At 40.3% G+C, this 13,190-nt stretch overlaps 1 protein-coding gene across 1 annotated transcript in view; it reads left to right on the top strand.

Moving 5' to 3' along the window:
- PTPRD (protein tyrosine phosphatase, receptor type D) overlaps positions 1 to 13,190 on the top strand; it is a 260,249-nt gene that overhangs the window by 167,218 nt on the left and 79,841 nt on the right. The window contains exon 26 of the mRNA XM_015424064.1: positions 10,725 to 10,900. Coding sequence (XP_015279550.1) covers positions 10,725 to 10,900 — 176 coding nt within the window. The remainder of the gene's footprint in view (positions 1 to 10,724; positions 10,901 to 13,190) is intronic.

Genomic DNA, 13,190 nt, shown 5'->3' with positions numbered 1-13,190 from the left:
CCACTAGCATTGCATCTTCATTTTCTTTGTGCATTCATCGTATTTTCTGAAGGTAATTGTTTACAAGCGCTATGGAGCTTAATCCTATTACTTCAAACTCTCTTTTAAAATATACTTTAATTGCACATTTCCTAGGAAAGCATTGCTGAAACAAAGGTTTATGGTTTAATTTGTCTTAAATGGGGAGATTGTGCAGTACTTAGCCTTTGTCAAGACTTGAAACAATTTCATGATGTGATTTCAGTCTGCAAATAAAGTGTGAAGTCTAATTAAAGCTATTTAAGATGACAACTTTTCCCCAGTAAATCAAAAAGAAGAATGCTGAGGTCTGCATTACCAGCCCCTTTGTGTGACTCTCATTTCATTTACCTTTGTACACACAAAATATTTGGCTCGTTTTAGAGCCTTTTTAGCACAGTTCATTAAAGCATTTGTAGTAAATCAGTAGCCACGGGAAGAGGGATTCTTATGATCTCCAGTCTCTTGTAGTGGTGATATTGTACTGAAAAATTATGCATGTGTAAATATTGCATTGAGTACATGTGAGTAAGAAAGAGAGGCTGGAAGATAAAATGGGGGAATGTTGTTATAAGAAAAGTAGTTGTGATACCTCTGGAACAACAAAAATGTTTGTTTATTGTGCAATAATTATGGGAATTACAGCCTAACGAACAGGGGATCTGTAAGCACTTTTGGAAGGCATCTTTTTCTACTCTTCCCCACTATTTCCTCTATCCCTGTAGTCCCCATAGCCTCTCCCCTTTCTCTGCTTCTCTTCTTCATACCAACCAGCCAACCTATCTTTACATTTTGTCCTGTCTTCAGCTTTCCCTCCTACCTGCCTCCTAGTATTGCCAACTCACGGCTTTGGAATTCCTGGCAATTTGGGACATGGAGACTGGGGAGGGTGGGGTTTAAGGAGCTTTGTGGGCCACAGAATCCATCCTCCAGAATGGGTCTCTGTGGTCTAGAGATCTGTTGTAATTCAGGAGGTCTCCAGATCCCACCAGAAGGTTTGCAACTCTGCAGTCTCCTGGAAACATCTTCCCCAGGAAAAGTATGACCAAGCTGTGCAGTGGCCACTGGTGTTGGGTCCAGCCAAGTTACATGGGTAATTTATTTATTACTTTTTACTGTTTTTGCAAACAGAGTCATAAACAGCAAACCCTCGTCCCATCATAAACCTTGTCCCACGGGAAAACATAGAACTTAAAGGTTGCTACTACAAAAGTTGTCATGTGATTTGACAACAGCTGCTAGAAATTTTGCTACATGCAGGGTAGTTTGTTTGTCTTTATCTCCTAAGTAGCCAGGATGATTTTGCTTCTGGAGAGAGGAAGTCCTGATTAAATAAAGGGGACATCATTTCATCTCTTAGACCTGAAAATTTGGGGCAATCAAGCAGGAGTCCACAGATTCAATTTTATTGCTGCCGCAATTACAGAGTCTATCTGGGTATGAAATCCCATATGGGTAATGAATCTTCAGTGGTTGCCACCTGGCCTGTCCCTTGCAAGGCCTCCTCCATCAGTGGACATGACTGGGAAAGGGTATGGGACCTTTGCTACAGTTGTTTTGCGTTCAAGTCCACCCCTACTCCCTCCCTTGAAGCTTTGCTTTACAAAAACCAAGGCTTGACAATACTGTTGTGGTTGCCTAGCAATCCCTAAAATGTCCCCGAGGTAGTCTCAGTGGCCATTCTTTTCTTAAAACTACAAGTGTTGTTTCTTATATTTGGGGGAGTTTTACCCCCCCCCTTTACATTTCAGACTTTTGTAGAGAAATTTCCCCTATCTGTCCCTGGCTCTATTTTTTGGATTTTTTATTTCATATACCATGGCATTGTTCAGAATGAGATATATGATATCTGGGGTGATTATGGGTTTTCTTCCATGATCAAGAAGGAAAAGAGGTGATGTATGAATGGTTAATAGCTACACTGTTGTTATGTAACTAGGTGTCTGTTCCTTAAAGTAGATCACAGCCATGTCCCATCTGGGAAGTGTTCGTACACTGTGTACACTATAGCCAAATTCAGTGCTTAGTTTCACCAATCAAACACATCAGTGTTACTTTAATTTGGTCCATTGTCCCCTTCCTAACATACATCTTTACAAAGAAATACGCATACCAGAATAACTGGCATCTCTGACTGTTCCCAAATTTAAGTAATGATGGCAATAGTTGTACTTGAGGGTAAAGATGCCTTCAAGCTATGGTAGCGAACAAAATTTATTCAAACTGCCTGCACCATCTGTTTATTAGTGTTACAGTGTTGCCCAGAGGGTTCCCCCCCAGGATGGCATGGGGGTAGAGGTAAGAGAAGCGACCCTTTAAAATGATGGCATCTCTGTATTTAACATCAATCAGTAGCTGGTTCTGTTTTCCTCAGGTTGGGTTGTTTTATTTAGCATTAAACTATGTTAAAGGGAGTTAAAATAGTCTACACAAAAGGGTTTTCTTTTCCCCAAGAGGGTGGATAATAAACATGGGCATCTCTAGGAGCAAGGCAGAAGTAGGGTTGCCAGTCCTCAGTTGGGGGCAATGGATCCCCCGTTTTGTGGGCTCCTACTCATTGGTGGCCGGATGTATGTATGGCAAAGGGGAAATCCTCCGAAAACAGCAATGTTGAGTGACATCCCTACATCACCCAGAAGTGATATAGGCATGTCGGTGATGTCAGGGGGGGACACCCTGGTTTTTGAGCAAACCTCTATGGTTTTAGGGTGATTTTACCATAGAGTTTTGCCCAAAAACCAGGTGATGCAGGTACAGTGCACAGTGTCACTTCCAGTGAGGTCGGCATGTTGGGGGTGATGCTTCCAGTTCCCGGAGCAATCCCCCATCCCCTTGCCGGCATCTCAAACCTGGCAACGCTAGGCAGAAGTATATTCGTGTGATTTACTATAGTTTTCTTTAAAAATTTCCTCATTAACAGCACTCCCCACTAACTACCTTCTCCAAGCCAGTGTAGTAAATGGGGGGGGGGGAGAATGGCATTAGTGTCTAGCACAAAGAACCAGATATTGTTCCCTATATGCAGAATTTGTGCATTTGGAAGCCAGTTTGCTGTGTACTTAGACTGTAAAGACTTTCACGAAAGATAGATTAAGCCCACTAGACAGCCCTGAACTATCACTGTCTTCCAATTGGATATAAGCTACCTCACAATAAGAAATAGAACTATGAATGTTGCCTAGACGTCCTTGAAGGAAGGTTGAGATAAAAATGAAATAAACCAGTAACAGTTGCATGGATACCCAATCATATCTATGAAACAGCACAGACTCCATAATAACAAGTGCCTTCCTGGGCTGGGCCAATGGTATAACTACTCCAGCAATCTGTCTTCACTAGTGGCCAGCCATACATGGCTTATGGGTAAGACTTACAAACACTTCCGTCTAGAAGTACAATAAGCCAGTCCACATATCCACTATTTTGTTTAATCCTAAGGATGCTGGTTTGAGATGTAATATAACGTGATGCTAAACCCCTAAGAGACCTTGTCATCATGCTTGGCACATGAGAACATCTGGTTTCATTGCACAGAGAGTGTTTTAAGGGTTTCAGTTTTGGTTTGTTCTTTATGAATTTCTGGAATCACTATAGGAAAGGAATGTGACTGGTTATAACCCTTGCATTTTCCAGCTCTAATTAAAGTGGAACATATAGCACCCTGGGGACATATCTTCTGTTTCTTATACCAGTAGCACTGGGGGGGGGGGATTCAAAGATTATCAGAGAAACTTTAGATGTTGCACTGGCCATGTGTCCTTATGACTTCTGTTGTTGTGGCTATAGGCCAGTCTTCCAAAAAGATGTTCACCACATTGTACACAAAAAGTGGGGGACTCTTTGCATTTGTTACCCTTTGTGTTATTTTCAGGACTTTTATGTTTGAAATAACATATACTTCAAAGAACGCTACTAGACATTTGTAATGTTATTGTAATTTATGTAGAAAAATGTTTCTTTTATACATGCCTGGCCCACATCTTTCAGTTATAATACCCACTAGGTATAGATTTCTCTTGTTGACCTCATTTTCTCTCTCATCTTCTTAGTGCAGAAATGTTTCATCATCTTTGATAAATGGAGGATGTGTGGCATTGTGCCTGGATGATTTTTTTTTCTGAATCATTAACTCCTGTTTCCACATTTAGGAAATTCAGAAGAAGCTACCATCTACCCAGAAAGTTTGTGAACTCCAAATTGGTTTCTTAAAATAAAGGCTTAGCACTGAGTTTGCAAACTGGATACAAGGCTGTCGAGAGGGGGAATATTGAGGGGACAAAATTCCTGGAGCTCAAGTCAGCTGGAGGGCCCCTGAAGTTAGCATCATGCTGCATTCAGAATATTTATTTTATTTCTTGGATGCATTCTGATTTATTCTATTTCTAATGCAGTTCTCCACTGCAGCCACTAGGCGTTCAGGGAAGGCAGAGCACAATAAGTAGCAGCTGCCCTGACTCTGCTGGCCAGGCCTTTCCGCAATTTTTAGTGGAAAAGTATGCATGCACATAAAAGCTCATACCTTTGTTGGTCTTAAAGGTGCCACTGGATTCTAAATTTGTTCTAGTACAAAGTGAGAAATACTTGAGTATCTTGCTAAATCCATCAGTCAAGCCAGAACTGGAGAAAGGCAACATCAGCCAGCACCATTCATGGGTTTTAGAGTCATTGCCTGGCTGCAGCATCCTAACAAGTTTGTTGTTCTCAGCAGGGGGTTTTTTTTAAGAAAAAGCCCAGCAGGAACATTAGCATATTAGGCCACAACCAACAACAGAAACTCATTAGCATATTAGACCACACCCCTGACAGCACAGCTCATTAGCATAATAGGCCACACACCCATGCCTTCCCTTGGCTTGCTTGGGTGCCCCACAGCTTCGGGGAGCCCGGGCAAGCCCCCCCCCCGAAGGGACGGCAGCTTAAACTGCCTTCCCTTGGTTTGCCAGAGCGCCCCGCAGCTGCGGGGAGCCCAGAAAGCCAGCCCTTGGACAGGCTGGGGAAGGCACAGGGAGTCATTTAAATGCCTCCCTGATTCTTCCAGGGGCCCACCCGCCTCGGAGTCATCGGGGGGGGGTGTCGCTTTCCAGGCCTTCCCTCTGTAGCCAGGCACGCAGAGGTTTTGGCTGTAGTGGGAGTGACCAACTTTGAAGCAGCCGGAACTCCATTCCTGTGCGTTCCTGCCCAAAAATAGCCCTGGTTCTCAGCAATCTGTTTCTTTCTTCCTTTCCTTCCACCAAGTTCCTTAGTTTTGTCTGCTCAGCCAGATCTTCCTTGTTAGTGTGTTCTGGAAAATAAATGACCTTTCCTCTTTTCTTAATTCCTCTTCTGCTTTTCCATACTTTTCCCCTCCTCATGATATGCCTTAATTTCATTCTCCCTGCTTCTAATTCCCCCCCTACTTTATTTGTCAATCTCAGTCTCAACTCCTTCTCATCCCTGGTTGGGAATTTATAATGTGCTTAATAGTAATACAGCAGCAAACCTTATTAATATAAATGGAAGCAGGGCAGGGAAGTTAATATTTTCCCCTGATCAATCAAAGTAGCAAAAGGATACTTCTCTCCCTTCCATGCAATGTACTGGAATGTTAATCTGTTTTAGTAGTTACTCATGTGGAACAGAAGTTAAAACTCGTTCCCCTCCCTCAATTATTTAGATTTAACTACATTTTAAACACTGTTCAGGTAGTGGGTAGTTGTTGAATCTGTGGGACATCTAATACCCCTTTGTAAATGCTACTTTGCTATTTTAGACATTAAGTTTCATGTTATATGAAGCTAAAAATACTCTTTTAGAAATGTGTCAAAAAATCATTCCCATTAATCTTAGTACTTCTCATACAGCACCACAACATAATCAGTTTGCCCCTGTTTTTGTGCTAGGTAAAGGTACAAGGGTAAATTTAAATAGATTTCTTACTGATTACTTGGAGATGGAAAATGCTGTCAAGTCGCAGCCGACTTATGGAGACCCCATAGATTTTCAAGGCAACAGTCATTAAAAGTTGGTTTGCCAATGCCTGCCCCTGTGCAACTACACTGGACTTCCTTGGAGGTCTCCAATCCAAGTACTAACCATGGCCTACTGTACTTAGCTTCCAAGATCTGACAAGTTCAGGCTAACCTGCACCATCCCATTTACTTACTAAAGATTTATTGTGATATGAGTTTTTTGTGAACTATGAGTTTGTTTGCCCACTTCATCAGAATTAATAAATGTGTCATATGGTGACCCTATGAATTAATGACTACCAAAGCATCCTCATTAGAGATTTTCTCATCATAGAATTTTCGAGGTAAGAGATGATCAGAAGTGGTTTACCATTGTCTTCTTCTGTGCAGTATCTACCAGGGTTAGCTGAAGTGGCACTGCCATTGTCTATGATAAAGCCTCTGTCAGTGTCACCTTCCAGTAGCTACTCTTCAAGGATTCCTCTGTCCCTACCACCATTGGAACTATCTGTTCTCTTCTGCAAATGTGACTGTTGACCCCTGAAGGAGATCATCTTAGTCTGGTGTGTCAGCTGTGAACATTCCGCCTTGAGTAACTCTTCTAGGCGTTTAGCCTCTTGACAGAGTCTAAATTCCTTACAGTATTGCCCTCAGCTTTGCTGACACACACAAACCCTCTCACCACATTAAAGTGTGCATCCATGAGGGGAACACTTATGTATGTGTGTACAAGTATGAAATTACAAAATTAGAGACATAATTTGGATCAGCATATAGTGGAATCTCTCTGTAGCCCTGACTGGATACTCTGTGATAGAAGGCCTTCTGTGTCTTTCATATAAGATCTTCTGTTTGTAGCCAAAATCATTTTTCCCAGGTCTGTGGGACTCAGCTAAACTCCTTACAAGCATTTACCGTGTTCAGAATTAGGTTTGCAAACTTCAGCTTGGGAAATTCCTGGAGGTTTGGAAGTGAAACCTTGCTATTGTTAGACCAAAATCATGATTGCTTTGGCTCCCCACTACTTGTTGATGTAAAATGATTGCTTTGGTTCCCCACTCAGTATCCAGCCAGATCAGAGAGAGTCTCATGGCTTCCAGGGGATGTAGGTCTGTACATTTTTGTACACATGGTATGCACAACTACAGTTAATATGACAGCCATGAACTTAAGTACAAGTAACTTTAGAAAACTAGAAAGAATTCTCTTATCTTGAGCAAACAATCATCACTTTCCCGACAACATTAAAAGCTGTGCAAATTCCATTTGTAGTTGGACACTGCTTATGCAGATTTTAGAAGTCTTTATGGGTGTTCAGGGTCACCAAGGATGATATTGCAGGTCAAAGCAAACTTCATAAATAATCCATACAATTTAAAAATCCTTTCCAAACTATATTGGTATTTAAATAGGGTCACAGTAGGTCAGTAGTCTCCTTCAAAGATAATTGAGTGGTAGAATGAAAAATTAGGCACATGGGAAAATAATATTTTTTAGCAAAAGGAAAGTTCTGTTAATGAGATTATTCTATTATGCTTTCAGATTTTCCATTTACTTTGAATCGTTCATATATTGAGCCAGCTGACACCTTTGTGCATTTCTCTAGTAGTGATCACATGAGACCAGCAACCCTTTTGGTTTACTCCTGAATTATCATTGCTCTGTCATTAGGATCTTCTGTATCTGGAGTGGAGGAGAGGAAGAATGAGACTGGATTTCTAAACTGTTTTAATTGGAATATATCCATGTCCATGTGTTTTTTCCTTGCTAGAAATTAATCCATGAGGGTTTGTTTTTTCACAGCAGTTTCTTTCCTTATACCAAATTCTCCCAATTAACACGGATGTATATTCCAACGTTATTTTTGCAACAACTGCATATAAATGAACTAAAAGCAACAAAAGAATCAACAACAAAAACAATGCAAATCTAAACATTTGAAATTTAAAAAGAAATGATTTTGATTTTTCTCTAAGAACGTTGCCTCCCACAACCCTCCTGCTGGTTGCCAGACTAAAGTGCCAGATCCCCCCTGGCTAATGACAGAGATGGGGGGTAGGGTTGCCATATCCAATCTGGGAAATTCCTGGAGATTTGGGGCTGGAGCCTGGGGAAGACAGTGGGGTACAATGTCAGGAGAGCTGATTTTTATAGTCTGGAGATGAGCTGACTCCACCTACTATTGGATCCATTCAACTGGAGGTGCCAGGGGTTGAACCTAAAACCTTTGTGCATGCAAAGTAGATGCTTTGCTGCTCTCCCATGGCCCTTCCAGCCCATGAATTTGCTACTTTCCTTTCCTCACCCATTTGGTCTCTTCAATAAACTGGAGGACATAGTTGTCTCTCCCCCTCAAGTACTTGACAGGTCATGACCTATCTTCCATTGAAAGGAAGCTGATAAGGCGGGAAGACACATTGTCTGTGTCTGCTGATCTCATGAAGAAATACTGCATCCCCTGGACTATCCCTGTGCTGTATAAGCATTTCCTGTGGTCCCTTATGTAATGCATTTCGTTGAATTTTGCCATTTTGTATCAAAATTAATCTCTATCATGCTCATTATCCACAGAAACATTATGAATTTGTTGAAAATCTCTTCTGTTTATAACTTCCAAGTAGTCCTCTTACCTGAGAGAGACTGCATTTACCTAGGAATAAGTACCATTTAACTTAATGGGACTTCTGACTAGACATGCATGGATTGATCTGTTATACATGAGCATCTAGGTGATCATGATCAAAGGACTTATCCGTATAAATCCTGTTGGAAGTAGTATCATTTACCTGGTGTGTGCACTACATGATTCTGTTGATCAGGTAGCTTTCCTTTGACTTCATTGTCAGTCAAGTGTACCCCCACCCATACAATTATTTGGAACCTGGAATTTAGTGGTGTTAGGTAAGCATGAGGAGGTGGTAGGTAAACATGAGGAAGTAGGGTTGGGACATTCCTGGAGATTTGCAAGTGGAATCTGCAGGGGGCAGGGTAAGAGGACTAGTGGGTCCTCAGTACGGTATAATGCCATACATACCCTCCAAAGCAGCCACTTTCTCCAGAGAACTGATCTCTGATGTCTGGAGATCAGTTGTAATTCTGGGAGATCTCCAGGCCCAACCTGGAGGTTGGCTACCTTATGAAGAGGAACTCTTTTGCAAGGAAGCTTCCTGTGTTTTGTTTGCATCTTTATTTGTTTGTAGATGTAATATATTTATAAACTGCCTTTTGGTTAACGACATAAACTCCATATAAAATCTATTAAAGTATAGCTTAAAAATAAGATCTCTTTTAATACTAGGGATGGGCACTAATTGGCTGACTAAATAAAGTTTGTCAGGAATTTTGGCCAGTTTGTGATTTGCGAAGTGACGTTCGCAAACTGAAGAACTGCCATGAACTTCCAAGAATTTTGAGGCAGTTTGTGGCAGCTCTTCATGAAAAACAGCTGTTTTGTTTAAATGGCTTGGGGCCATTTAACCCACTGCTTTCTGCTCCCCACGAATAGCCACAGGGAGCAGAAAGCAGGGAGCCATTTAAACCAAACAGCTAAGTGGGAGCTGTTTGGAAATCATGCTCCCCATGAAAAGTTGTAGGGAGTGGAAAACAGGAGCTCACGAACTGATATGAACTGATTCAGTTCACAAACTGGCATATTGTTTCATGGTTCAGCTACAAATCATGAACTGAACTGCAAAAATGCAGTTCATGCCCATCCCTAGTCAGTACTGGCAATTTCTGTTCTTACACTCAGTATTTCTGTTCTTATACTCAAGGATGTGTAGTGTGCTGTATGCAAAGAGAAGTTTAGCTGATCCACTTTTTAAAATCTTTTCAAATTCTTTGAGAGTGTCAAAAGAGATGAAGATAGACATAATTGGATAGACATAGGCTCAGTTCAGACAGCACACAAACCATGGTTTAATTGAGCTAATTATAGTTAGTGTGGTTGTCTTAATCCAGGCTGTTCTACTAAATACAGTTAATAAACCAAGATCTGTATTTGGTTTGCTAACTAGTTTTTACCATGTTTTTGTGTTGTCTTAGCACTGTCCCAGGCACAGAGAGGAGAATGTAAAGCCAGTATTTGCTGGCTTTACCAGCTAACCACAGTCAAACAGGCCATGATTTCACATTATGTCTAAACCAAAATATCATACATTTAGACTTCCAAAAGGATTTTGAGAGTCCCTCACCATAGGTTCCTGAAAGAACTTAATAGTCATGGGATAAGATGGCAGCTTCTCTTATAAATTGGTAACTAGTTCAATAAAAGGAAAACTAAGTGGACAGTTTCCATGATGGAAGGAAAATAGCAGCAGAGATCTGTGCTATTGAGTGAGAGTTCTATGACCGATCCATAAATTATTAGAAAACACTATATTATTTGGTGACATGAGAATTTGTGTTGGTAGTAAATGTTATTGAAGCCACAGCTGTTTGCTAACTTGTTTGCTTTTTAGAACTATTTCATTATTCAGATCTCATATGTTAATGTCGTAAATGAGACCAAAAAACTTGGAAATTTCACTACTCCACAGAATTCAAAAATGGTATGACCACTGTCATTCATCTTAAGAATGGATTATTCCCAGCCATCCTAGTACTAAGTTTCAAAAAATGAATTGTTTTAAGTAGTTATGTGGAAAGAGTTTGTATGAAATTGGAGATTACTGGATGTTAAGTTGTTTTGCATCTTATCCAGAAAATTAAAGTGAGATGATGTGAACTTTCAGGAATTTGCCCTATTTTGCTTTGTAGGCATACCAGGCAGTGATTATATCAACGCTAACTATATAGATGGTTATAGAAAGCAGAATGCCTATATTGCAACCCAAGGAGCCCTCCCTGAAACTTTTGGAGACTTCTGGAGAATGATGTGGGAACAAAGGGGTGCAACTGTTGTTATGATGACCAAATTGGAAGAAAGATCCAGGGTAAGACACTTGCATATTTGTATATTTAGTAGCCCCTTTGAAATGGTTTATCCATAAAACTGACTTTAAAATGTGAACACAGAAGGCCGTCATTTATTTCAAATTTCATTGAAGTTACATTGCGCTATTATAAAAAAGATTATTTTTTAAAAACGAATTGCTGTCATTTATTTTTATATATAATTCTCTTGTTCCCTTCCCCTACTTGGTTTAGGGAGACTCTTTAGCACAATCCAACCTACTCATAATTTTTAAATATTTGTACCTATAGGGTACAATTTTAAATACAAGCTATTTTGATTATAATGGATCACTGTTATTTTATCGTGTGAACTGTGAATTAGCTGTGTTTTATAGACTTATTTTCTTCTGGAAACAAGTGTATTACAAAAAGATGTGGAGTCTTTGACGTAATGATCAAAGTGAGTAGTACAGTTGCATTGATCTTGAAATACATGCCACTGGTTTTGCTTTAGAATCCTAAAGCTAATTAATAGAACCCACCTATGCGACAGCATTTCCCAGTTTTCCTGGTGATAAACTACAAGGATAACTAGACTGCTTATTTAACAGTGTTATCGTGTTTCAACCAGTATATATCTGTCTTTCTTATCCTGTTGGCTTATTACTTAACAAGGGGAGGCAGGCTGAGATGTAATATGAAAAGACAACCTGTGATAATGGATCGGGGTGATGGCTTAACACAATCACTTGACATTTTCCAATTTAAAAACAACTAAATGCTGGTATCAAAACCAGTTACATTAAGCAAACCCATCCTGAAATATTGCACTGTTCTAGCTTTTGATACATTTAGGCGACTGTATTTTGTAACTGATTGGGTTTCTTTTTGCTTGCCTGCATATCCAGACTTTATTAATATCTATTGGTAATGATCCCTGTAGGATTAATTTTTATCAGTATATTCTATTTTATCTTGGTAGCACAGATTTTGGTTGGCCCCAATGTGGAGTGTTGTTTGAGTTAAGCAAATGAAACTCTGCCTATTTCTCATTATCTGCTTTAATAATAAAGGTAACTTCTAAATGGTATCAGCGCTATTGCTCAGTGTGATGCGAACAAACACTTCTTCACAGAAGGCTTTGTTACTAAATGTTCGCAGTTTATCATAACACTGCAGTCTGCTGCTAGACCATTCAGAGAAATACATTTTTGATATATCCAAATTAATTTTTGCTCATTCTACTTATTAATTGATTTTTTCAGGTTCCAGTTAACTTCAGGTCCGCTTGCTCTGTCAAATGTGTTGGTCAGAATCATCATGCTTTTAGTGTATGGTTTTGTTCAGTGATAGCACATCCTATGAGTTCAGCTAACTTGTATATGTTATATATTGGAGCCTATTACTGCAATCCTAAGAATGCTTTCCTGGGAATATGCCCCACTGAATAAAATAGGACTTTCTTCCAAGTAGACTTGCTTAAGATTGCTCCCTATATTTCGGTCAAAAATTAGGTTTTAGTAGATAGAAAGGATATGATCTTTTACTATCTGATCAATGACAATCCATATACTTATTGTCATTGCTGTCACTGGGACCTGTTTCTCATGATGAAAACAAATGTTATACCAATTATCTCACTTCCCCTTCAGTCTATATAGGATAAGCCTGGTCAGTTCATGAGCAGCTAAGCTGACTGCAGCTCACCAGGCATAAATGGTAGTCTGATTTTTATTGAGCAACCGGGCCTGCCTATGAAGCTGCCTTATACTGAGTTAGAACACCAATCCATCTTGTTTTCTCCTTTGACCTGACACTGGTTTTTCAAGGTCTCAGGCAAGGAAGGGTCTGTCAGCATCTGTTATCTGAGATCCTTTAATTGGAGATGCCAGGAATTAACCCTGGGCCCTTCTGCAGGAAAAAGTAGGTGCCCCTGCCCTTCCCCTCATAAATGCAAAATCAGAAGTAGATCCCCTACTAGTGGCATGTGAAATCGTTTTTCTAGAATTGGTGCTCATTTGCTTTAGTCAGTTTCCAACCTAAGCCAGCAGATTCTGAAGCAAAGGTTGTAATAAATGAGTGTTGGGCTGCAATCAGCTTGGCAGCCACAAATGGTGCATGCTTGATAAGTAGGTGCTTTGATGCAGGGCTGTAAACTACAGTGGGGTAGAAAGCCTCAGATCCCCCTGGGATTTCCCAGCAGGGGCAGTGCCCCTCCTGGGCTGCCAGGTAGCATCATGAAACTACTGTTTGTCTTTGTCACAACTTAACAAGTTCCTAGTTTTGTTTGTTTGAGAGGGAGGGGACTGTCAGTGGATAATACTGTCT

This window comes from Gekko japonicus, unplaced genomic scaffold (genome assembly GCF_001447785.1).
Source record: "Gekko japonicus isolate JY-2015 unplaced genomic scaffold, Gekko_japonicus_V1.1 scaffold701, whole genome shotgun sequence".
NCBI lineage: Eukaryota > Metazoa > Chordata > Lepidosauria > Squamata > Gekkonidae > Gekko > Gekko japonicus.
Note: the sequence above shows the minus strand (reverse complement) of the source record. Positions and strands in the feature narration are given on the sequence as shown.